Source organism: Mytilus galloprovincialis, chromosome 10 (assembly GCF_965363235.1).
Source record: "Mytilus galloprovincialis chromosome 10, xbMytGall1.hap1.1, whole genome shotgun sequence".
In the NCBI taxonomy this organism is placed as follows: Eukaryota; Metazoa; Mollusca; class Bivalvia; order Mytilida; family Mytilidae; genus Mytilus; species Mytilus galloprovincialis.
In genome coordinates, this window is record NC_134847.1 from 45,503,810 (window position 1) to 45,528,826 (window position 25,017).

At 29.9% G+C, this 25,017-nt stretch overlaps 1 protein-coding gene across 2 annotated transcripts in view; it reads right to left on the reverse strand.

Moving 5' to 3' along the window:
* LOC143047636 (uncharacterized) overlaps window positions 1-25,017 on the reverse strand; it is a 71,950-nt gene that overhangs the window by 45,098 nt on the left and 1,835 nt on the right. For both annotated transcript variants that reach the window (XM_076220806.1, XM_076220805.1), the window contains exons 2-4: window positions 14,546-14,689; window positions 6,141-6,248; window positions 5,218-5,270 (exon numbers count right to left, since the gene is read on the reverse strand). In XM_076220806.1, the coding sequence (XP_076076921.1) occupies window positions 5,218-5,270; window positions 6,141-6,248; window positions 14,546-14,689 (305 nt within the window). The remainder of the gene's footprint in view (window positions 1-5,217; window positions 5,271-6,140; window positions 6,249-14,545; window positions 14,690-25,017) is intronic.

A 25,017-nucleotide genomic window follows, 5' to 3' on the forward strand; every position in this document is an offset into this window, starting at 1 on the left:
TGAGGTATCCCTTTACACGAAAATACATTAGACATACAAATACCAGAGATATATGACTGTTTTTTGAAATATTAGCCAAGGATATAAAGTGCATTTTTAAATGTTTACACAGTAGGACATGCTTGTATGACTCACATAACATGACCATAAACAAAACGCATAAAACTACCGACCATAGATAAAGCAATGTTTGAGATAACCTATTATCTCTCATTTGTCATGTACACCTATCAATCTTGTCTTTAATTTCTACTCTATAAAATTTATTCATTCATGAAAATTATATCATTTTTTTTTTTCATGTTAAAAAAGAAACCATAACTTTGTCTTTTAAATTTCTACTCTATAAAATTTATTCATTCATGAAAATTTGTATCATTTTTTTTTCTTTTTTGTTTAACAAAGAAAACATAATTTTTTAAACTGTGAGAGAAAAACAGCTCAAGTAATTTTAAAAGTAACTTAATATTATACTATCATAAAGTCAGAAAGCTTGCTTTAAAGGTTGAGCAATTTATAATGGTTCAACGCTACCATTTCCTAAAACCAGAGATCTGTTTTATTTTCAAAATGATTTTTTCTACATAAATCTCAAAAGCAGGTGCATTCTATAACATACAAAAACTTGAATAATCTACAATGCATTGGTACATTAAATACACATCATTGTATTGAAATATCTGATTATTCCATTTCAGTGGATATTTTTTATGATTGAATATTCTCTTTTATCTTTTGTTAATTTGCAACAGCTGCACTATTTATAGACCTGAAGGGTGACATGAGCAAAAAATTATGTGAAAATAATAAAGTGATCATTGTTAGGGAACATTAACATGCACATGGCATATTGCTACATTTAAAAGAAGAGAGTGAGAATTATGCAAACATGGTGGCGCATAGTGGTTGTTGTGTCAATTATATCATCATTTTCACTCCTAATCAATCATCTTTTCAAACTGTCGATGTAAAAACATATTTCTACTTAAATCTGCAACAAAATACAAAATTTGACGAAAATCCATTAATTAATCTACCAAGTTCAAAAAATAAAATTGTAACAGATTTTCTTTAATGTGTATTTAAAAAAATCTTGAATAACAGCTAAAGGTGGGAAAATGTAGTAAGATAAATTGACTTAAAATTTCTCTCCGTTTTTCAGATGATAGACAGTCAATTAATAATTATGATGAATGAATGAAGTTTGTATCTTCCTTTTTTCAAAAAGGAAATTCAACAAAACCAGGGAGGTACAAGCCTCAGGTGAAAGACGTCTGTCATATGTTGTGTAAAAATACAAAATCTTTCCATTCATCACTTTGGCACCATCTTGCATTTTCCTATTTAAACAAATAATCTGCCTTAAACACAATAGTCAGTTTACACATTGCTACTGGCTATAACAACCTGTCACATAGCAAAAATGAATAAAAGCAGGATGACAAAAGACAGTGGATAAAAGGAAGATTTCTAAATATGATAAATGGACATACAAATAACAAATAAAACAGTTTGTTCCTAGATGTCAACAGATTAACTAGTTTGTCCAGCATTGATTAATATGTTGATTTGTTTTGATCAGATTAAAATGGACAACAAATGAAAGCGAAAGTAGAAAATCCTGTTTTTGTGTCTAATGTCAGGCTTCTTACATTAATCATTTGATCAACGAGTTACTGGTTTTACAAATGTGTTGATTTCGTAAATAACTAAGGAGTATGTGAATATAATGACTTTTATGTACAAGCTTCATTAAGCAAGGACAATTTAGATTTAAGTAAGACTTTTCCATTATTTCCATTTTCCGATTACTTCAGAGCCAGTTTCTATTATTCCATGCTCGTAAAATATTTTATCACTTATATCCAATGCAGAACTGATCTTTTTCCAATATATTCGCCTACCAGATACAAATAATAAGGAACACAAAAGACATTAAATGCATTTATTTTTAATATTTTGCATCCCTAACAACACATATGTTAATCAATTTGTCTGTCACTCAGAAACAAGTAATAAGACTAAACACTTTGACACACTACAATCATCTGGTAGGAATTATTTTCACATCAATCATATAATATTTCTATACAATTATTTTTTCGTACAACTGATACAAATTTTCAAACTGAACGTAAGCTATGACTGACAGGCAAGTCCAAGCAAGTTCACAAACAGAATGTAAGCTGAAGGCAAGTCCAAACAATTACACAAACAGTTTATTGCAAATAAAAACAGATGCATTATTCCCTTGTCAACTGGGGAAACTCTTTCCATATGTTAAAATCTCCTTTAAAGACTTTCTGTCAATTAGAAAGAGAGAGGAGGTACCAATTGGCAATCATAAAACTAAAAAAAAATTAACCAGAAGAGTAAAAATCAAAATGACAGAAAAACAACAATTAACGAAAAACTAAACAGAAAACCTGGACAAGGCAGCGCTAACCCCATCAAAATTCTCTAAGAGAACATAACACATAAAAATTAAAATTTATTCTGTACATTTCTTCATTACTTTACACCTATATAACAATTTAGGTGGCCTATTCATTCTCTGCCAAAAATTATAGTTCTCTAACAGGAAAAGAGATAACCATCAAATAAGGATCAGCATTTTACATGGTAGTTGGACATTTGTTGACAGTTATTTATCACCATTTTGTCAGGTAAATTGAGGTATAATTTACACTATAGTTTACACCTGTCTATAGTGATTGATGTCTAAAATGACCACAGGTCAAATTGATAATTTCACTGACCCACAGAAATATCATTTCATATTATTCTTCATATTTTTATGCTTTTTTTTTTCAGAAAGATGTTTTATTTTTAAGAGCATTTTATGCATAGTCCAATGCACATTTTAAAAAAAATAGCCCTTTTATTAATGTTTTGGAACACAAATTTCTCACAAAGAAAGCACATTTATGAATTTTGCTAATCTAAATGTCTAGTTTTTCTTGATGATTTATATGATATATTGGCCTATCAATGACCTGAAAAAATTTGATTTAACAAAGATAGCAATGTAAATGTTTTCTTATAAATCATTTCACATGGATTGGAAAAATGGGAATTAACCTTTTAAGGCGGTTATCTTTGGATCAAAAATCAGTTTAGCTTACTAATCTCATACTGAATTTAAATTTGGAGAACGCGAGCGACCACATTTTATTATATTTGTTAACTTTAAATATTTGCAAAAACAAAAATTTTAATATGATGTCACAAAGTTCACAGTGCACCATGTGTATCAGTTTTGTACTCTGAGAGTACCTGCCTACGTAAAATGTCAAAGTTTAAATTCACATATGGGAATAATCTAGCATCTATTACAATGCATGTTGATATGTACTTTGTATAACAAACAAACATCCATAAAAACCTTGTTTTATCTTAGCTAAAGTAACGGCTTCCTGCTGGGGATGTAATCCTTATCAAACCTGATCAATGTCGGTGATTGTTTTGTACCATATGTACACCTGTTAACAAACATAATATATAGGTAAACAACAGGTAGCATCTGGTCAAATTATTCCATAAGACAGAACATTACATATTTCAGAAGAAGGGATTTCCAAGAGCGCTATGACTTATTGACTTGAAACAGGTTGGATCAGTACAAAATATTTACAAGGAATTTGTATATAAACAAATAAAAGCCATGACTGTATATAAATAGAAAATAAGAGACAGACCACATGGACATTTATATGGCAGAGTTAAAGGGGCTTAAGAATTATCATGAAATCCATAAATACACCAGATGCACTAGTGGCATTAATAGAAACAAATGATAAATGATATAGAAACCATTTGATTTTGTAATATCATGAAAATATTTTAAAAATAATTCGATAGTATTTTTTTTTTTTTTTTTTTTTTTAAATCTTTGCACTATAAAGTAGTACAATATATTTAAAATAGTATCTGTACTGAAGTCGTGATTGTTCTATGTTATTTTAAGATGTGACAGGTATCTAGACAATCCAGACTATAACAATAGATGCTATTTTAAGAGCTGCCAAATTGAGAAAGTTTTAGAAATAACAGAATAACTGTGTTATCCAAAGTAATGGTACACGACAACATACACAAGGCATAAATATGAACTACAAGACCTTCCTGAATATACCTGAAATAGTTGTCACATGATATTAACGAAAAGTTCAAGACACGTTTTACAAGAAATCAGTAGCTGTGTCAATTTCCTTAACAATCACTCAAAATCTGCTAAATCTACCTTTTTTTTCCTTGTACTTTTAGAACTATGCAATGTTTACAAAAAAATAAGCTCCAAGGCAAATCACAACTACCATTTCTTGCATGAGAGTTATACAACCTGACCACATTAAATGATAAAACGTACACTTCCAATACCACATCAAGTTATGAATACACATCAAATTCAGGACAGTCAATCTGTCATTTTACTTCCACAGGTGTTAAGGTTATCCAATCATAGGTCTGTTTACATTATAGGTCTGTTTACACCTAACCAGACTGATTATTTTTACATTATGTAATGTTTTGATTAGCTTTTGTATTTTTTTGTTCACTTCTGTTTGTTTAAACCATTATGTTGAGTGTTTGGGTGTGCCAAAATATTTATTTTTAGTTAGAGCTCTGCAACATAGCATTAGAAAGGAGGGTAACAAAAAAACTACATTTTTTCTTTACAAATATTGCAGGTGTTTTCAGTAATGATTCTAGATACCAAATGCCAGTAACCATCATTTCTTAAATTATTATATTGTGCTTCTATTTTCCAAAATTTTAATTCTAAGAAGATTCATTTCAAACCTATATAACTTATTTACACAAAAATATTACTGTCAATGCAGAATGATATTTTTGGATTTCGGAGGGGTTGGGGGTGAGGTCTTTCGATTTCGTAAAGGGGGGGTGGGGGGTGAGGTCTAAAAAAAGATTTGACCATATGATAATGAAAAGCAAGATAAATGCAGGGTATCCAATTTCTTATAACATCTTATTGGTGCATGTAAATAAAAATTATTAGGTATAACCAAATTTTATAACAACTAGGACCATGTCTATAATGACAAAGACTACCAGTATGATCATCTCCCAATTCATTGCAATCAAATGTAGTAGGGTATAAATTGTTGTCTTTTATCTGAGGCTGTAACTCTTGATCCTGAACTTTATCTTTTCTCCAGCAGATGGTTATTAATCCTGAACTTTATACAAACCTACCTTGTTGGAATACTGTGAAGACTGCCTGCTTTATCTATATGACTGGATGTTGGCTGAAATAATAAAACTGCCTCATATATCATACATTTTATTTCTTTTTCTGCTAGACTGCAATAGGAATATTTAGCAGAAAAGATTCTAAATCAAACGAGAAAGTTTGTGATGGCACTGCAATCTCTTCTTCCTGATTTATAAATAATCTGAATTGTAATCCTAGTATCTTTGCTTCTTTATGAGATACATTAATCAGAAAAAGTCATAAAATCTTGGCTGATCTAATGAAAAAGCAGACTCAGTGCATTGAACCTTGATTCTGTTCATTTGTAGATTAAAACCCAATATTTATTTAAGATCAAGATTTACTGTTTAATTTTCTCCTCTTATTGGTACAAATACATCATAAAGTCATCCAAATTGTATTGCAATTTGTTCCTCGATGATGCCAAAAATGGTCATGTTCTTTATTTGACCTTTCATGTAAAGACAGATTTGGTAGTAACTGTCATTCAATCTTGTTCTCGATTTTGAAAAATGGTATTTCCATATATATTTTTTAAGGCGCCATGTCGGTCTTTTTATTAAACCTAGTAGTATAATATCTGATGTATGTTCAGTATTAAAATGAGAAAATTATCTAAATAACTGTATACTTTATTGTAACTGAAATGTTTTCATAGTCTGTGGATTTATTTATTTTCTGGGTATCAATTTTCGTGGATTAAGGGAAACTTGCATGTTCGAGAATATTTGATTTCGTGGTTTTGCCAATCTCTTCATAACATATATTATTCTAAGAAAATTTGTTATTACTGGAACATTTGAATTTGTGGCTCAACTGTTCCAACGAAATCCACAGAATTGGTATACCCCAAATAATAATGTTTCCACCACAAATAATAACAAATCCACAGTTGTTTACTTACAGGTGGAATGCTAGGTATAGGTGGCGGTAATTCTGGTCGGCAACTGTAACTATGGCAGCTAGGTTCACTAGACAAACTTGCCAAAGAACTTGAGCTTACCGGGGTAGCCTGAAATAAAAATTTATAATCATTGAAAAACACTGAAGAAAGAAATAATCTGTGAACATGTAAGATATTATCCAGGGGCATCCCTCCATGCAAACCAGTGTTAGAGGCACTTTTAAAAAATTTAGTGAGGTGTGAGCTTCGGCTCCCTATTGAAGGCCTCATTGTTACTGCAGTAAAGCAGTGTTCCTTTGTTTTTGAAGTTTAATACCCTGTCTCAATTTATCCATTATATCTATTCTTATTAGTTTATGATGTTACATGTTAACCAACTGTGTGATTTGAATGAGAGTGAAAATAAATAATTCTCAAAATTTCTCAAAACCACAAGATATAGACCTGTAGTATTCAAATCGAATTAAATCAGATTCAGTATAAGTAAATGCAATTTGCATCAATGGTGCCTACAGAGGAAAATGTGCAATATATTCACATATTTTATACAATATAATCACATATTTTACATGTAAATTACAATTGAATTCATAGCATACTTGCATTAAGATTTTCTTCAAGGCAAAGGTACACAGACAGAGAGACCTAAAAGTCATCAATGCATACACAGTGTTACAACAATAGAATCTAACCACAGGACAATTGCCAACGACACCTAAGTCACTTAGTAAAAATGTGTTCAGACACATATATTGGAGCCTCAACTACGAACATTTTCCCTTACTTTCACCTTTTATATATGAATTACAAGGATATTTTGAATTTCTATTTTCTCACCTGATAAATTGCACAATATATTCTTTCTCAGTGTAACTTTAATGAAATTGGCCTTTACCATACTGACAAAAATGTAAGCAATTTAGATCATTGTACTGGAATAACTGATGTATAATTGGGGGATGGTCCTAACATTTTTTCACTAGTGAAAAGCACTAAATAACTATTTCTTTTGAAAGAACTTTATTTTTTATTATTTATATAATATGGGAACACTTTTATCAAGTTTATGCTTCTATAGTTAACAACATAATTTAAACTTTAAGGTGTGAGAAGAAAAGATTATCAAGAATACAAGAAGTCTATTATTCTATAAAACGGATGTTAAATTAAAGTTATCTTTTCAAAGAAAACGGATATTGCTGAAGGCTACGTCTCGATATTGTCAATAAAATCAAATCATTATGCAAATGTTTCTTTATCTTTCAAGATGAAATTTCACAATCCTATTATTTTTCAAAGATTTGAATAGAAATAGCGGCTGGTGTCTAGATTTCTGTAGAAAAAATGTATTAATTATGGCAACGTTGTTAAAAAATTAATAATATAAACAGAAAAATTTCAATTAATTGAAAACAACGAAGTGTAGTCCTCTATGCAATATTAAAACACAGCCAAAACGTAAAAATTTCAATATCAACTTTTACACAATAGTACATTGGGTCATTACGGGTGAGCGATGATCGTTAATACACTGGGATGTGCTATACCACATCATCACGGTCTCGTGTATAGTACTACTGAGACATGATGTCTGATTGCATGAATGATCGGAACTTAATCCTTTTAATAAAGTTACAAAACTTGTAGTGTCTGATTACAAGAGAGACTTGACTTATGTCATGTGACTTGTGTCATCCATCAATAGGAAGGCAACACTTGTAGCTTCTTGTTTCAAGTGACATCGTAAGCTACGATTTCTTTGTTCTATATTATGTAGTACCAGTTATATATAATGTAAAACCAGTACTGAATTGCTCAAATGAACAACATTACACAATTACGGACAATGATACTGTATTATGAAAAATCGTTTTTTTAGTTTTTACACTGAAAACTGTCATAATAAAGTATCTTTAAATACTGACATTTTTTTTCTTATTTCTGTAAGAACCTGGTACAACACATGTACTAAATGTTTGCCTTTATAATAAGTGCTGTACTATTGTACAATTTCAATTGAGGGCACGAAAACCAAACATCTGAGGGTAATATAACAGCTGAATATTAGTTATTGCTCCAAATATCAGTAAATTATACATTGAAGAACACTGAACTTAGATTTTGTACAAAAAAGAATCACTATTTAATTGATTGTGTTGTCGGGCTGAAGTGTCTCCTTTAATAGGAACTCAAAATTTCCTGAAATATTTACAAGTATTCAATTTTAGAAGATTTATTATTGTGTAGGTCAATGTTTTTTTCATAAGGGAATTTCTTTGAATATCAAACCTTATTAAAAGGACACTTACCCATAAGAAATGAGGCATTAACTTTTTATATGCAATAAAATTTAAGAAACTATACATAAAAATTTCATATAAATCAGTGGTCAATTTCAATTTATGTACTGATTTTGTCTTTTAAGATTTTATCCCATGGCCTTTTGATCATAAATCTATCTGTTTATCCCTTAAGGTATGCTGATATAGTTTATATTCAAATTTGGTCTAACTTTATAATAGGATATATTTAACTGTTGAACAAGAATGCAGATTTATTTTGAAAATTTGAACTACTGCATTATATTGTATAGTGATCCGATGAAAATAAAAAAAATCTAAATCACAAAAGTTTAAGATTAAGCATGAAATGGTAACTTTTTACATCATGGACAATTTCTGACCACCCCCAATTATGCCCCCTTCTAGATCACCCTAGAGAAAGTGATGATTTACATTTAGAAATTTTTATTGCTAAGTTAATAAAAATTTGGCAGTAGAAAGCCTTTAGTTATGGTCAATTAATCCTCCAGTCCATTAAAATAATGGACCATGACCAAGATCACTTTGATGTCTCAATTTAATTCAACAGATCACACATGCTACAATGTCAATACACATCTTACCGATTATAGAACTATGAAGAAAAAAATATTTGGACATAAAAATGGATTTTAATTTTTTTTTAAATCACAATATCTTTTCTGGTTTAGATCAAAGACATAGTTCAGGTTTATTCACTACATATTTCGATTGATATGTTGATACATGTATATATCAAATTCATCATGACTTTTTTCTGTCCACGTGTCACGAAATAGAAGTTCCTTCATAATATAAGTTCCAATGAGAAAATATATTCTGAAATGTTTTTTCCATTGGAATAAATATTACAGCGAATGTTCCTAACGGAATAAATGGTATAGAAGATTTGTTCCAAGAGGAACAGATATCATGACATTGTTTATAACTAAGTTTCCAGTAGAACTTCAGTTAGTTGGAACAAATATATGTTTAAACACAAACACAGACTTTTTATGGACACAAAATATGACCATCACATCAGAATTTGTTAGACCCTTGTCCACTCATATATAATTGTAACAATATATGCAAATTATCTGTTTACATTCCTTCTCCTGTAAATTCTTTCCTATTCACCTGCTGAAGCTCCATTGGAGTTCAGAAAGACGGAGTTAGATAATTTTACAATGATCTAATACATTATACTACATGTATATTCTTTTTCTTTCTTTTCTCCTTTCCGTTCCTATCTTTTTTTATTAATCTCTATTCTATTTTAACTGAAGGGTAGAAGTAGTTGGGTTAATCTGTCTGTACACCGGCAAATCTTGCCTCTACAATTTTTTCCCATTTATGACAAAATATGGATATTTTTCATCAAAATTCCACCACTGATCAGCAACTTCCAACACCTATACTATAACAAGTGCAACACGAAACCCCTACATGTCATTAAAGATTAAATCAATCAATTTATTTCCATGATAAATTTACTTCAAAGTTGTCAAAACATCCTAATCATTGAACATGAAAACATCTCTAATTGTTTGTGGGCAGAAAACTCAAAACAATCTAAGACACAATCTTCAAGATTTAAGTGTTTTTTACATTGTTTATTTCAATTTAACCATATTGTTTGGTATTTAATTTTTAAAACTGCAAGAATCCTTGGGTGGTCTTTTAATTGAAAACCAACAAAATTAATTTATCAATAGTCTCCAATGATAAATTTCCATGTCATATCCAATCTAACATGCTCGGCTAAAAAGCTGATATCAACCATATCAAACAACTAGAAATCAGATTCATTAATCAAAATCAAATACGCTTATCATAATTTCTAATCATAATGAGCAACCTGCAACAAAAATAACGAACTGAAAGATACGGAGTTTACTAAATGTAACAAAACACACTTTATTCAAGTCTCCATAAATCTGACTCATTAAAATATTGATAGACCTTTTGATTAGGAAACTTGATTGAGCATTAGTTGCAAGAATGGACCTTATACTTTTCCCTTGCCAAAACTTCCATCTCTTTTCCCTTCAATTCGTAATTCATCTCTAAAATTTCATCAATTCAAGCTATGAGAGTATACATGTATCCTGATTTAGATAGACAAACTTTCAAAAAGAGTAAATTGCTTGATCATACAAAAACTTTTATCCCTCTAACCCGCCGTACCCATCCACTAGATACCTGAATGAAACATTTATACCTTCCCCTTCACTTGACTTTCTTTATCGATCATGTCCACCCATCGTTTTTATTTGTAAAGCTTTCGTTTCACAATAATACATCACCGAAAACCCTTTAAAAGTCAAGAAGCATACAAAGTACAACACCCAGAGACTTAGGAATCACCACCGATTTTCTGTTTAAAGTACCCACACTTTCATACGGAAATTACAATAACTTTGTGAGGGGTATATCACATTCCGATAGGGTTGTATAGAATCTTTTGTCAAATATAATCTTTGTATTTCTCATGCTTGTTTAACTAAAGTAAATTCTAGTATAATACCCTATACGTTACAATTCAATTTACCAATGTAATTTAGCCATTAATCTATACATTAAATAAAAAAAAAAAACATTTGAAATTGACCTTGTTTAACTTCTGACATAACATGTAAAAGGTTCAATTATAAAATGAAAAATTAGATTTTTTCACTTTTGTTTAATTTGCAGAACAAACTTTGAGTTAACCAAATGAAAGAAGAAATTTAATTAAATTATTACTAGTAACAGAAACTTTTAATTCAATTTTTTTTAACAGTTTCATCTTTTCAACTTTTACCATTTTTAACCAATTTTAGGCCTCAATTACAATACATCATCCAGATTACTCATATAAAATTTTTTTTTTAATACATGTAAGTTCGAAACTCTTCAATTTCAATTATCAGTTATGTGAATCTCAGTTTATACATGCAATTGATTTGTCAGTTTAGGTGTTGAATTATAGGGATCTGGAGTCAGTTTCACAAAAAAAACTTACGACTAAGATTTATTGTAAGTACTAGTCATAATACTGAATTGTTCATGACTTACAATCAATCTTAATTATAAGTTTTTTTGTGAAACAGAATCCTGGACTTCTAATTTCTAGACTTGTACACAAAATAGAGACTGTGTAATGGAATTTACAATAACAGAAGTAATAACCAAATTCGGTCTATTTAGGACATTTAGCTGGATGACGGTAGACTCAAGCGGCAAAACATGTAACAGGCTGTTTTTATTCAAAAACTGACAAATATTAGCAAACAAACAGCAATGAGTGGGCACATAACTAAATATATATTTTCTTTGGTTGTAATCTAACGCTTTTAACCTTTGACTCGTTTATTGATATTCATTTCAACATGTAATGAAATTGATAGTCACATGTTTATTTAATGACATGTTACACAGGAAAGAAAATGTTTTAAATATGATCTAATATTCATCATTAGCATGCTAGTTCTATTGACATTCTTAAACAAGTCAATAATTTACAATTATTTCAAATTCAAATAACGAAGACTTAGGTTTACATAATTATTCCCCTTGTGTATTCATCTTTTGATTGAGGAAACTAATAGTGTAATATTAGTAAGTGCTCAAACATGTCATTTTAAAAATCCAATTTTTATTATTGATATAATTGAATTGTAGACGCATGTTATAATTCAAATTTCATAATACACTGGCTTTGAAAAGACAGATTAAACAGCATTTTCTAGCAGAATATCCGTTTTCAGCCGTTTGTACAAATTAGATGTCGATTTTTTTACATCCTATCTGATTTTATAAATTTTAATGCCCTTGTTTATTGGTAATCAAATATAGCAATATGAATTTTTCAGTTGTTTCTACAAATATAATGTGCCGATTTTTTTTCTTCCCATTTGATTTTACAATTTTTAAATGGCCTTGAGAATTATTAATCAACTATCCAAACATGAAATTTATGTTTCTGGGATTCCCATGGATTACATAATCCACGTATTTGTAATACGATAACCTAGTAAAACTTATAAGTGACTGGCGGAATCCGTAACATGTGAAAAAAGTTTTAAAATTTCACAGCAATATGGAAAAGTAACATGCTTCAAGTAAAAACAATGACAGTGATAGATGAATGTATTATTGTGAACAATACCATGCACATATCAGTTGTAATGGACTTGTAATGATTGCAAGATGTACAATTCTTGTGAAGTTCATAGAAAAGTATGCATGTGAAATAAATTTGATAAGTCATCACATAAGAATGTCTTACACATGAAACAAATGTATTATCTACTTAGTAGTTTGCTAATTAATTATTGTACATAAAAATATGACGTCTGCTAAAAAAATCAGTAATTTTATTCACATGCATCTGGCATTGGGAGGAGTCGCATCTTTATTTATTTCACTTCAAAAACTTTGTCTATTTTCCGACAAGATTTATTATGAGAAATTCTTACAGGTAGGTCCCTTCCACCCTCCCCCGATCTTTTTTTCTGATTCCATGTTTTTCTGGTTTTCAAACTCATCCAAGATTTTGAATAAGATCAGCTAAATGTCCAAACCTTTATTCGAATTTTAAAGGAATCTGACAAAGGCACTACCCTTGGCTGTGACAACTTAGAGACTGACTGATTACAGACAAGGGAACAGATCAAAAACACCATACTCTAGCTCTCCATAATGAAATAGGTATTTCAGTAATCTAACATTAATCCATATTTAACAAAACAGGCAGCCAATATATAGTATACCCCACTAGCTTGTTGAAATAATTGTTTTAGATTACGAAAAAAGTCACTTTAACTTGCCAAATGCCTAAAAATTCCAATTTTGTAACTATACTCAGTTCAATCCCTATAAATAACTCTGTAAATTTAAAACTCATCATTTAGCCTGCCAAAAAAAATCTCTTCAAGATCTCCCAGATGCAGTCTGACATGACTTCCTGACTTTATAATTCAAAAGCTATCAAAATTCAAAGAGATAAGCTAATCTATGTTTGCCAAAAATATTAACTTTATATATGTTTATCTCCAATCCTGTCATTAGGCATATGACTCTGAAAAAATCTCCTAACAGAAATGAAAATTTCTTTCTTTTTATCTAACGAGAAGTGATAAAATTAAATTAAGTGTTAAAAGACAATATTTTATGCATCATTAAAATGTCATACGTCTGACATATTTATAAACCTCTGCTAAAAACTTGCACCAATGTTTTTTATATTAAATTTCATATTTCTTGCCTTATATCCTGAATAGCTCATACAATACAACATGTACACAGTAAACTATATACATCAAACAGGTTTTACACTTCAAAAACAAAAAGATTAAATTTTATTATTTCTGACATTAACTTAATAATTATCATGATTTACAAGCTTTTGAGGTTTTGTCGTGATTAAGATTTTTAATATTTCTTATGAAACGTGCTCAATTACTGTCACAACTGATAAATATGATCAAGTTTTATGAGTATTTTTGTTGATACAGAAAAAGTTAAATCAACTTTTCTTACACAGATATATGTTTTTTCTCGAAAATCCTGTAATTTATAATTTGCTTAGAACAAGAAATGTTCCATGACCAGTATTTTTGCAAAAAAAAGCTTTTATCACAGTTTAAAATTTTAGAAAATATGTATACTGTAAATATTAACAAATGGAGGTGTTAATTAGGTGTGCTTGTAAATAATGTTGACAGCAAGCCTACAAAACATGAAAATTTATTGATGGAGAACTTTCAACCGTGACAGCCCTGTGTCTACAGCTTGATGTGATCAAAAGTATTTTGACGGTGGAGGAAGAGATATTTTAACGATGGTGGTGCGTCTTCATAAAACAGATCATGAGTGAGTTTGTTGGCACCTTACGCAGGTACAAGACAAGTCTATTTCCTACTATTGTATAGCTTTATATAGGGATGGGTCTTGCTCCTGTTCCCAAGTAGTACAATGACAGTTTAAGAAATCTAAATTTCGGTCAAAAAGAATATAAAGTTCCCTCACATAAACACAAGAAAGCGCCACATGAAGATAAATTCATCACCCTTTGTTTACAGACTACTTTTATAGAATTAAACACTAAATAAAACCTACTGAGTAAAATAATTCAGAATTTCCATTGAGTATACACTGCTGTAGTTCCTCTATGGCCATTGTTACACTGTCTATTGATGCCTTTAGTTCTTCTGAGTATCGTACGGCTAATGCTGTAATACTGCTTGTACATACTGAACCATCCTGTAAAAAAATATATTATTTCAATAAATTATTTTGCCTAATTAAGATTATAAGCACTCCTTTAAAAAATATTTTCATGTTCAACTTCAATAGCTGGTCTTGGGAAAACATGGGGAGAAACAGTGACTGCAGATTTCTTAAAATCTTTTTATATCTATTGGTCCCTGAAGAAAGCTGATGTCTGTCTTCACTACTATACATATACAGTATAGCTATTACAAAATACCAAAATTGGATAGTCTTTTGCAGATTTTTGTGATCAAATCCCTTGGACCACCACTTTTCTAGAACTATGAGTGAGAGATTAAGGAGAAAGAGATTGTGGGAGACTCAGAGTGAGGGGAAAGAGATACAGATTACAGAAAGAAATGAAGGACACATTATAAAACAGAAAGAGCTACCAAATTACACTTTCTAAATTGAAAACAAGGCCTCCAGTGTTATTTAAACTTGTGCTTCAATCATGAAATTATGACATGTACAAAAGCATGCTTCTTCTTTCAGGTGCATTAAAAAATCATTTAATTGTGTAATATTTCATTCATAAAATTTGTTTTTGTGCTCTTTAAATATTTACATAAAAATAATGTGTATTATGTAGACGTGATAAAAGAAAATCCGTTTGAACTTTAAAAAGCACTGTTAATATTTAAATTCTGCAAAAACAGAAACATTTGATACCATCAAGTAGAAAATTAAATGTTTGTGTAAAAGATAATATCACAAAGGGAAGAACACTATCGTCTCTAATCTTACAACAAAAACCTGTGTCTACCCAACAGTGAATGACAAATTACTGCACATCACCGGATAATCATTACCATACAAAAAACATCAGTAAAATTTATCATAACTGTCAAAAACACAAATCCATTTCTTAGTTAAATCATATTTGATGTTTTTTCCATTCAGTTAGAACAGTTTGGAAAAATTTCGGTATTCATGTAATGCTATGGTAGAATCATTGAATAATACTAAACTGAACAGTTGAAAAAGGCAAACCTAATCACATTTTTTTTCTAGTACATGTACAATAAAAGTTACTGAATGAATCAATAAAAAAGTTTTTTTTTCCATTCAGTTATAACAGTTTGGAAAATATTTCAGTATTCATGAAAAGCTATGGTAGAACTATTGAATAATACTAAACTTATCAGTTGAAAAAGGCAAACCTATTTATAATCACATTTTTTTTCTAGTACATGTACATATAATACCCAATAAAAATTACTGAATGAATCAATAAAAAATTTACCCCATATTCATTAGCATATACATGTACATTGTACTGCTGAAGAAGCGGCTCTTGTCATCACACCTTTATAAACATTTGTTCGAAATATTTGCCACTGAACATTTATTTTTGAAGGTGTGGCAACCATAAGTTTTGACTATATATTTAAATAATTGAAATTCAACAGTTTTACGAATATTCTGGTCAAAAGAATTGCAGAAAGGAAGACTAGTTTTCCTTATTACCAATCTTCATACACTTGGAGCATTGTGGTTTACCATGAATGAAAAAGCCAAAAAATCAAATTCAATTACCAAAGTTGGTCATCAATAGTAGAGATCACCTAATCATTCTATGAAAAGATCTTTCTAACCTATATAGAACTTGCCTCTAGCATAAATGATCAGCATAAACACTTCCAATGCTAATAAGATATGAATATTACATGTATCAAAAATCAAATCGAACATCAAGGTCATTTGGTACATGTTCCTTAAATAAACTGCCTTTAAATAACTTATTTTGGATTTGGAAGGGATGATCTTCTTTGATGTGTCCTTGTTTATTATAATCTGTAAATTCCTTCAATGCATGAATGTGACAAAACCATTTACTTTTATTTTATTTTGAGCATTCATGTGCAAATGCATATATATATATATATATATATATATAAAACCATCAATGTAATCTTGAACATGATGAACTCTTTTTGTACAGTAATGTTAAAATGTGAACTTTACTGGAAAAATTAATGTCATAAATTAATCTTTTTTTATTACACAAAAAAGATGAAATTCCAACAATGAAATGGTCCTTTCTCTTGGCTATGTTCATTTATAACATTGATAAATTTGTTTTTTTTATGAAAATGATAAACATCTGTAGCCTTTGTACCACATTGACAAGTTACTGTGAACACCCTTAGTCTTTGTATTTCATCATATGAACTATATCTCATAAAATGTGTACTGAAAAAAATAGTACAATAGATTTTTACACAGCAGTTACTAAGCTACTTAAAATTAGTCAAAATTCAATTCAATAGTCATTCCATGTAGTAAGTTTTTACAATGACTGGACAGTTATATAGTTCATTTGTTTAATCAAGATTGTTATCATGACGGTGACTAAGAACAAGTCAATGAGGAAAACCCTAAAAATAACTGACTATATATATGGCTATGGTGAATGGGCTTTATAAATATTCTAGTCATTAAACTAAAAATGCTTTTTCTAAAATTTGCATTTAACAATGGAATGATTTTTTTTTAATATCGTAGCCGAAAACATTTTCAGTCTACAAATATATCTACAAATTTGTGGTTCAATCCTTTTCTAGACAAACATTCATTTAAAATACCACCTATGCCCTGATTTCCTATAATAGAAAAAAGCATTCTGCATGATCGGAACAATTAAATAAAACGGTCATTAAATTCAATCAACCAAATTTTCTAAAATTCATTAAGGTGACCTTAATGCCCTGACAGATCACATGACAAACAAGGGAGGTAACTTGATATTGCTGACAAGTGTTATACCTGCTTGTCTAGTCAATGGAATTATCTGTGGGTAACAGACATATCAGATTCAAATGCTGGCAGGTTATTACTTTGTATGATTGTTATCCAAGATTTAAAGAAGCCCAAAACACATGTTCTAACCTATATCATTCTATACAATGACAGTTTTATTGCTTCAAATTTTTTAATTGTGTCACTTTTTTGCTATTGGATGGGGAAACCCTACATAAAATAACAATTCCAGAACTTAATTACAACACAGAAGATAAGAAAAGTGCAAAAGGAGGTTTTATAGGCAAATATTTAACCTTGTGTCATTTGTAAAGGAAAATATTTCTGGTTAATTTTTTTTTTTTTTTTTTTTTTTTTTTAAATGATAAACAGCTACAGATTTTGTACCAAATGACTAGTTACTGTGAATGCCCTGAATTTATCTCAAACTAGGCAATGTTTGGAGTTTGACCAAGTAAAAAGTTGATGCATTAACCATATATGCAAATCTTTGAGGGGGTTGGGTCCTGTGCTTTCATCCTAAATTCCCCACTGAATTTCTAACCAATATACATTTCTTGTTTTGTCTAGGTTAGTTTGCCAACATAGTATCTGGTATATATTCTCTATGAATATCTTTTCATCTTTCTGGTCAAAATGTATATACTCTAGTGAAAGTGACCCAATTTAAGAGCTGTCATATTTTTCTTCATACACATTTATATATAAAAGCCATAGATAAATGAAAGCTGTTAAGAGTCTGAAAATGTATTCAGGAACTGAAAAACCATGGCGTCATCGATACACCCACAAAATACATTAAACGGTGTTTTATTTAGAGAATCTTACTAAAAAATTTACAATATCTAATACTTTTTCAACGCAGCATGGGTGAAAGCCAGAAACCCAGCTGTATACTACATGTAGATAAGAACTATCAGTATTGCTCTCTGACCTTAGGTATCTAAACAGATAGTCCAACAGAGGGTTATGATAACTAATTACTTCTTTTGATTATTTTGTATCATATTTCACTGAAATGTTCGATAATATTATTCTTTTTATCATATCAATGAACAAACTGAAATTCCTTCCTAAAGTAAACACTTGACCATGTATATCTGTTATGTGAAAAGCTTACTAGGCATAACTTGTATCGATACTATTAGTCTTGGTTTTTCATCCCCTGATTACTCATGCTTTAGAAACTTTAAATTCAAGTTAAACAATGTGCAAGGCCACAAGAAATCTATTTGAACTGAGATTTGAATTTCCTATCCACACTTTTCTTGGTCTGTAAAAGATTAAGATAGTTCAAGAAATATTATATAGGCTTGTCAGTGACTGCAGTTTGAAGGGCAGCTTTATAAATGCTAATTTTGTAGCACATATATGAAAAAAAAATAAAAAGTTGTTAAATTTTGTGTATTTCCATCTTTTGTTGACTACAAGTACATGAAATAAAATTTCCTTCATAACATTAGTTTCAATTGGAATAAATATTGGGGAATATAATTAAATTACAGCATCTGTTACTTAACCGAATTATAAAAGAGCATAAAATATTTGTTCAGACAGGAAAAAATACTATGGCATCATTTATAACAAAATGTTTGAGAAGTACTTCTGTTATGCGGAACAAATATGTACATGTATTTGGTATAAAGGAGGTTAAGCAGTGATGGGTGTAATTTATTTATGTATGTTTGATGCCCAAATTGTTTTGGTAATGAAAGTGCTTAATGAATATATTCCAGAAACACATAATTTAAGAGCTTTGAAATCAGTAAAATATGGTTACAACAGCTAATTCCAGGTTAGGGGAGGGTTGTGAATTGCCACCTTCAAACTAGATTAACCCTGCCACATTCAGTATGTGCCTATCTCCCAAGTGACAGGAGTGGTTATTGTTCATTTTTTTCTTTTCATTTATGATTATCTTATTAAAAAAACAGGCCATTAGTTTTCTCTTTTAAATTGTTTTACATTTTTCATTTCAGGGTCTTTTATAGCTGACTATGCGGTATGGCTTCTGCTCATTGTTGAAGGCTGTACAGTGACCTATAGCTGTTATCTTCTATGTTATTTGGTCTCTGGTGGGGAGTTGTCTCAATCTGAGTTTTATACCACATTTACTTATTCTCAAATTTTACAGCTCTATTTAGTGAGTTACTAATCCAAAATTAACTTCTTCTTTTTTTTAACAATTTCTATAACTTTAGCCTAAGAATCAATGAAATATGTATATTTTCAAAATGTTACAACATAAATGGTGTGTAAATTGTGTAGAAAATCATAACCAGAATGGAAATCTCCAAACTAATCACCATTATGACTGATCAATGATGAAATGAATAATTCATCTGACAAATAATTAGTCTTTTAGACATGGCAGCCATAAACAAAGAAGACTTAATTAATTATTAATTTGTAATTAGATAATTCTTCATTAGTTTAATCATTATCCTTATCTTAGAAAGACAAAGCTCGTCTTAAGATATTCCTTACGACAGAATTAGAATTATCAGTACAAAGATGTTGGGCCTATGGAAGAAAAGGTGTCATAATGCCTGGGCAATCTATTCTGGAGACAATCTTTGTGACAAGAGTCACGACAAACAGTCTGAGCAAGGTGGCAAGTGAATTAACTTAAATTCTGGTCTATGTACAGGTGGCACATGCAACAAATTCCTGAAAAATTCCTATAAAGTCCTATTTTAACTGAATCTTGCTCTATTATGGCGAGACACAAATTGTAGATTTAATTAAAGATAATAATAATTATAAAACTATTCAAAAAATCTGAGTCAGACAAATAAATATATTAGATTTTTTATTTGAAATTCGTTGATTTACTTCTGTAAATGATTTCATGGACCTGTAACAGATGCTCTTTACAAAATAAATGCAGCATTAATGTTCTTTTATTAAACAGGATCTAAAATCGTTCTATCAGAATGAAAATATAATGTCAAAATTTGCATTTTATTTCTCAGTCATTCAGATGATAAATAATGAATTTAACATGGAGACTAGCAAATTCATTCTGGTATTCAATGTTTTGTGAGTTTAAGTGTTTATATATATGTGGCCTTGAAGGACAAATAACAGGTACATGAGTTCTGAGATACATTTTTTAGACCAGGTTCCCACTATACTAGAATATTTGATGCGAAGTCATAGACCCATCCCTTTATAAAATAGAGAGTTTCAACTGATTCTGATACAAGTCTCAGCGCAGTACAAATGCAACTCAAAAATTTATTGCTAACTTGACTTCCTTTATGAAAGGACCTTTCGTAACACTTGATTAGTTAGGTCAATAAAGTTTCATAGAACTCCCTCATAGTGTATGAAGCTAATGTTTTATGATAATAATTAGTTTAATAGTAAACAGGAAATTTTTAACTCTAAATTTGTCAAAGTATTGAGAGAAAATGAAAATTGTCCAAATTCCACAAGTAATAATGTTGTCAAGCCCATTAATAAATCAAAAAAACATATACATGTATACATGTAAAACTAGATCAATGAAAGAAACTGAAATTGGAAAATCCAAAATATATTACTCTTGACTATGATACTTCCTTAAAAGGTTAAAACAAGGAGTACGTTTTGGTATCAGATTTGTCTTCTTTGTTTTTTCCACATTAAATTTATGAGTATTCAAAAAAAAATAAGCATACACCACTTAAGCCTTCTTTTGAGGATTCAATTGTGTAAAATCATTAGAAAAGAAAGAAATCTATCAACCATTTTCTCATCACTTTACAAATCAAACATTCTTGGTCTTCCATAAATAAGATTTGACTTGATGATCTATGTTATTATACAATCAAACAACAGACAAATGATAGACTCTATTATCTGAAGGTTTCTACCTGATTTAACACTATTGACAAAAATTCAATTAACTAACCCCCAAGTAAACCATAGGATGTTTCCTTTCAAATTGTTTAAATTTTTGACAGCTTAAATAAAAGTTAATGTCACTTCTATATTTAGACTTACTCCAATGACACTGACATGTATTGTTATAACCTATATACTACATGTAGATACATTTTGTACATTGTAACAATCGATTAAAAAAAATTAAGAAAAAGTAGAATCTTGGCCGTGGTTTGTTTTCGAAACATGTACACAAAATGTTGAAGGCCTCAGTGACTTTGAGATGGAGAACAACAATAAAAGCACGGTTACTTTTATGTTCTTTTGCTGTGCTCTAAGAAGCAAACTGTATATTTTATGTTGATTAGAAAAGAACCGTTTACATTATTTTTTCAAGATGTTTTGTTGCCAATTCAAAAGTGCATGCACCCTGAAAGCTTAAGAAAAATTCAACAATAACAAATAGTTTTTGATACATAAAAAGATTGAGATAAAATAAAAGTTCCTGTGCTTATTCTTTCTTGTGTAATTTTTTTTTTTTTTTAAAGCAGCAACATGTGCTAGCTACATGTAGGTAAAAGACACATGGTAATATCACACATGTAAAATGCCCTGTGGTTTGACAGAACTTACAAATGTTTACCAAGGACATAACTTTTATTATTCATTTTTATTGCGAATATAATCATGAGAATTTTATGAATTTAATTTACATGATCTAGGATAAAATAAATTGTTAAAATTACATAATTTTATGGCCATTTGTTTAACACATCGTAGGCAACATTGTGACAACTTCCACCATCAATTTGTTAATATCAGTGCTTATAACAATATATTATGATCAAACATTAGATGAGTTGATGATAGATAATGGCAGATAATTAGGTCATAATAATGACAAATTATTTATCTAACAACATATTTAGACACCAACCCATTATCTCAGAAGGGACTATAATCTTCTAACAGATTAGATAATGGGCCATAATGTAATAGGCCACTTCAGGTCAGGTGGTCAGACATTTGTTACATGGTCATTTTGTGGTCAATATTTGATGATTTATGATCATTCTGAAGTAGATACTTATAGCTTAGGTTGTAATAATAGACTATTTACTCCTAGTCTGAAGTGTTATTTACAAATATTATGTAAAGTAACGACAAGAAAAATATAGAATTTGTGCCTAAAAAGTTGTCCTACTATTAAATTAACTGTGGAATCTTCATATACACAGTAACAGGAGTTAGAGGTACATGTACTTATATGAAACAGAAATATACATTGTACATGTATCTAGCTGCGCAATAGATTAAATATAGTTGAATGGATTTCAAGACATGTCAAACTGTCTTTCCTTTATAAATGCCCCATGTTTCCCAGGTAAAAAACAAAATATGTTGTCTAAAACAGTTTTGAGCATCACTGATCAGTAATTTTTTTACAGTGGTTCTAATATACATATTTTGTATATACATTGTACATCATGGCAAGCTAGTGAATATAAAGCAGGACATTAAACCAAAGATCTTACAATGAAATGATCTTATAGACACAAAATATTAACGAAAAACGACAAAAATATTAAGGCACTGTTATAACCACATCCTTGGACTATATTACTAACATATGATAGTCCCTGAGCCACAACCAGATTCCAGACTTAAAACAGACATTTGAGGGGGGCAGGACCTTTTCGGGACATCAGGATCGAGTGTTTTTAAGCTCAGGATTTCGGGATGGTTATTCTTTTTTCGAATTTCCGGATGTCGAGATTTAAATTTCTTTAAAATCTGGACCTCAGGATTTCATGTTTTTAATCCAGATTTCATGTTTTTAATCCAGAGATTTCAGGATCAGGACCCCTCCAACCCCCCTTCACATATATATTTTTATTCAATTATTACTAGAATAAACAAATGCAGTACATGCATTTCCATATCTATAGCATACAACATTGAAGCTATTTCGATAGATTTTTTTTTTTAAATATGTTTTTTTTTGTTTCTATTTAACAAAACTGACAATTAACAGACATTGAAAAAAATACAAGTCTGGAAGTAAACCCTCAAGATGACCCCAACATTGTTAACTATTCAATCATGTAATATACTCATGCAATATTCAAATGCATTGGAGCTTCAAGCTTTTTTCCACTTCAACATAAAATCTAAGGATGCCTACTCTGGTGGTACAATTTGTAACAATCTCACACACTGTATATTGAATCCTGTGTGTTCAGCTTTTCTTTGATAAATCAATTAAAACCTGTCCTGTATTACTCAATTATTCATAATATTTTTGATGTGTGTCAACAAGAGAATTTAACTTGATGGAAATGGTGAGTGATCTAATCTTTTCACTTCTGTACAATGTATGACATCTAGAAAAAGAGAATGGGCAAGGGGGGTGAGTTTACAACTTTGAAACCCTGAAAGTTTTGTAAACTTACATAAAACTGAAAAGAGTCTCAAACTTTTCTTTTTAAAATTGTACTTCCTGAAATCTCTAGATCTCCTTTAAAAAATATTCTGTAGAAAAGCCTGTACATATGTTTACATGTAGACATTAATATCTGACTGTCAGTGTACAAATATACATGTATACATGTACCTGTCTCCAAGTAAGAACTAAAATGCGCTTCTGTATGGCCTTAAAAAATGAGAAAAATCTGTACATTTGTACCATAAAAATGGAAACTAAATGGCCATTGATAACCAAACAAAATAACAAACCAAGGACACCCACTGTACTTAATTATATATAACTGGCTCCTGACTTGGGACACCCAGTCCCATATTAACATGATAAAGACCAGTCTGTTCCACATTTTCAATAAAAGTTCATTTCAACTTTTTATTTTTGCTATAACTTTTAAGGACATAAAATCAAGATAAAGATTTGAATGATTCCCTTTTATAATTTATATGAGGTACTCCTGAAGTACTTAACTGATCCAGAGTCTTCCTGTTATTTATAAACCTACTGTTCAAGTACCCCTATCAACAAAGGAAGTCAAGGCTTAAGCAAATTAAGTAAGAAAGAGTGATCTCTATAATTGCTGGGCAAGCATAATGCGACCATAATCCCTTATAATGGATGTATTGTAGGAACCTGTATGCCACCTGTCAGGACTCCTTGCCGATCAAGTTTTTGTGGTATTGATGTATTGATCCCTTCAGGTGGTTGATTATTTTGTGAAATAATATTGATATTTGGTAATTTTAAAACAACAAATTATTTTTTTAATAAACAATGCACAGTCCTTAGCTTTGGGGTGTACATGTGAATGTATATCTTATCTGAAATGAACAAATTATCAAAATTTAAACAAATTAAATTTTAATATGATAATTGTTTAAATTTATCCTAAAGCTCCATTTTTACATGTATTTACAATAAAAATATAATCTTTTTAATGTGTGAAAATGTTTTAGGAAAACTTCAATTAATTTTATTGGGAAGGGTGTTAATGATCAAGTTTTTTTTAAAGGAGAATGAGTTTTCAAAATGATGAATGTGTACATGTACATACATTTGTACTTGTAGGCGTAACGATGTTGCATGATTTTTTGTTCATATATATATTACATGTATAAACTCGCAAAAAGAAAACTGAAAGACAGAGTGTTCTCACCTCTGTTTTCAAAATATATTAAATAGTTTGCCCTTGAAATTCTCTGTG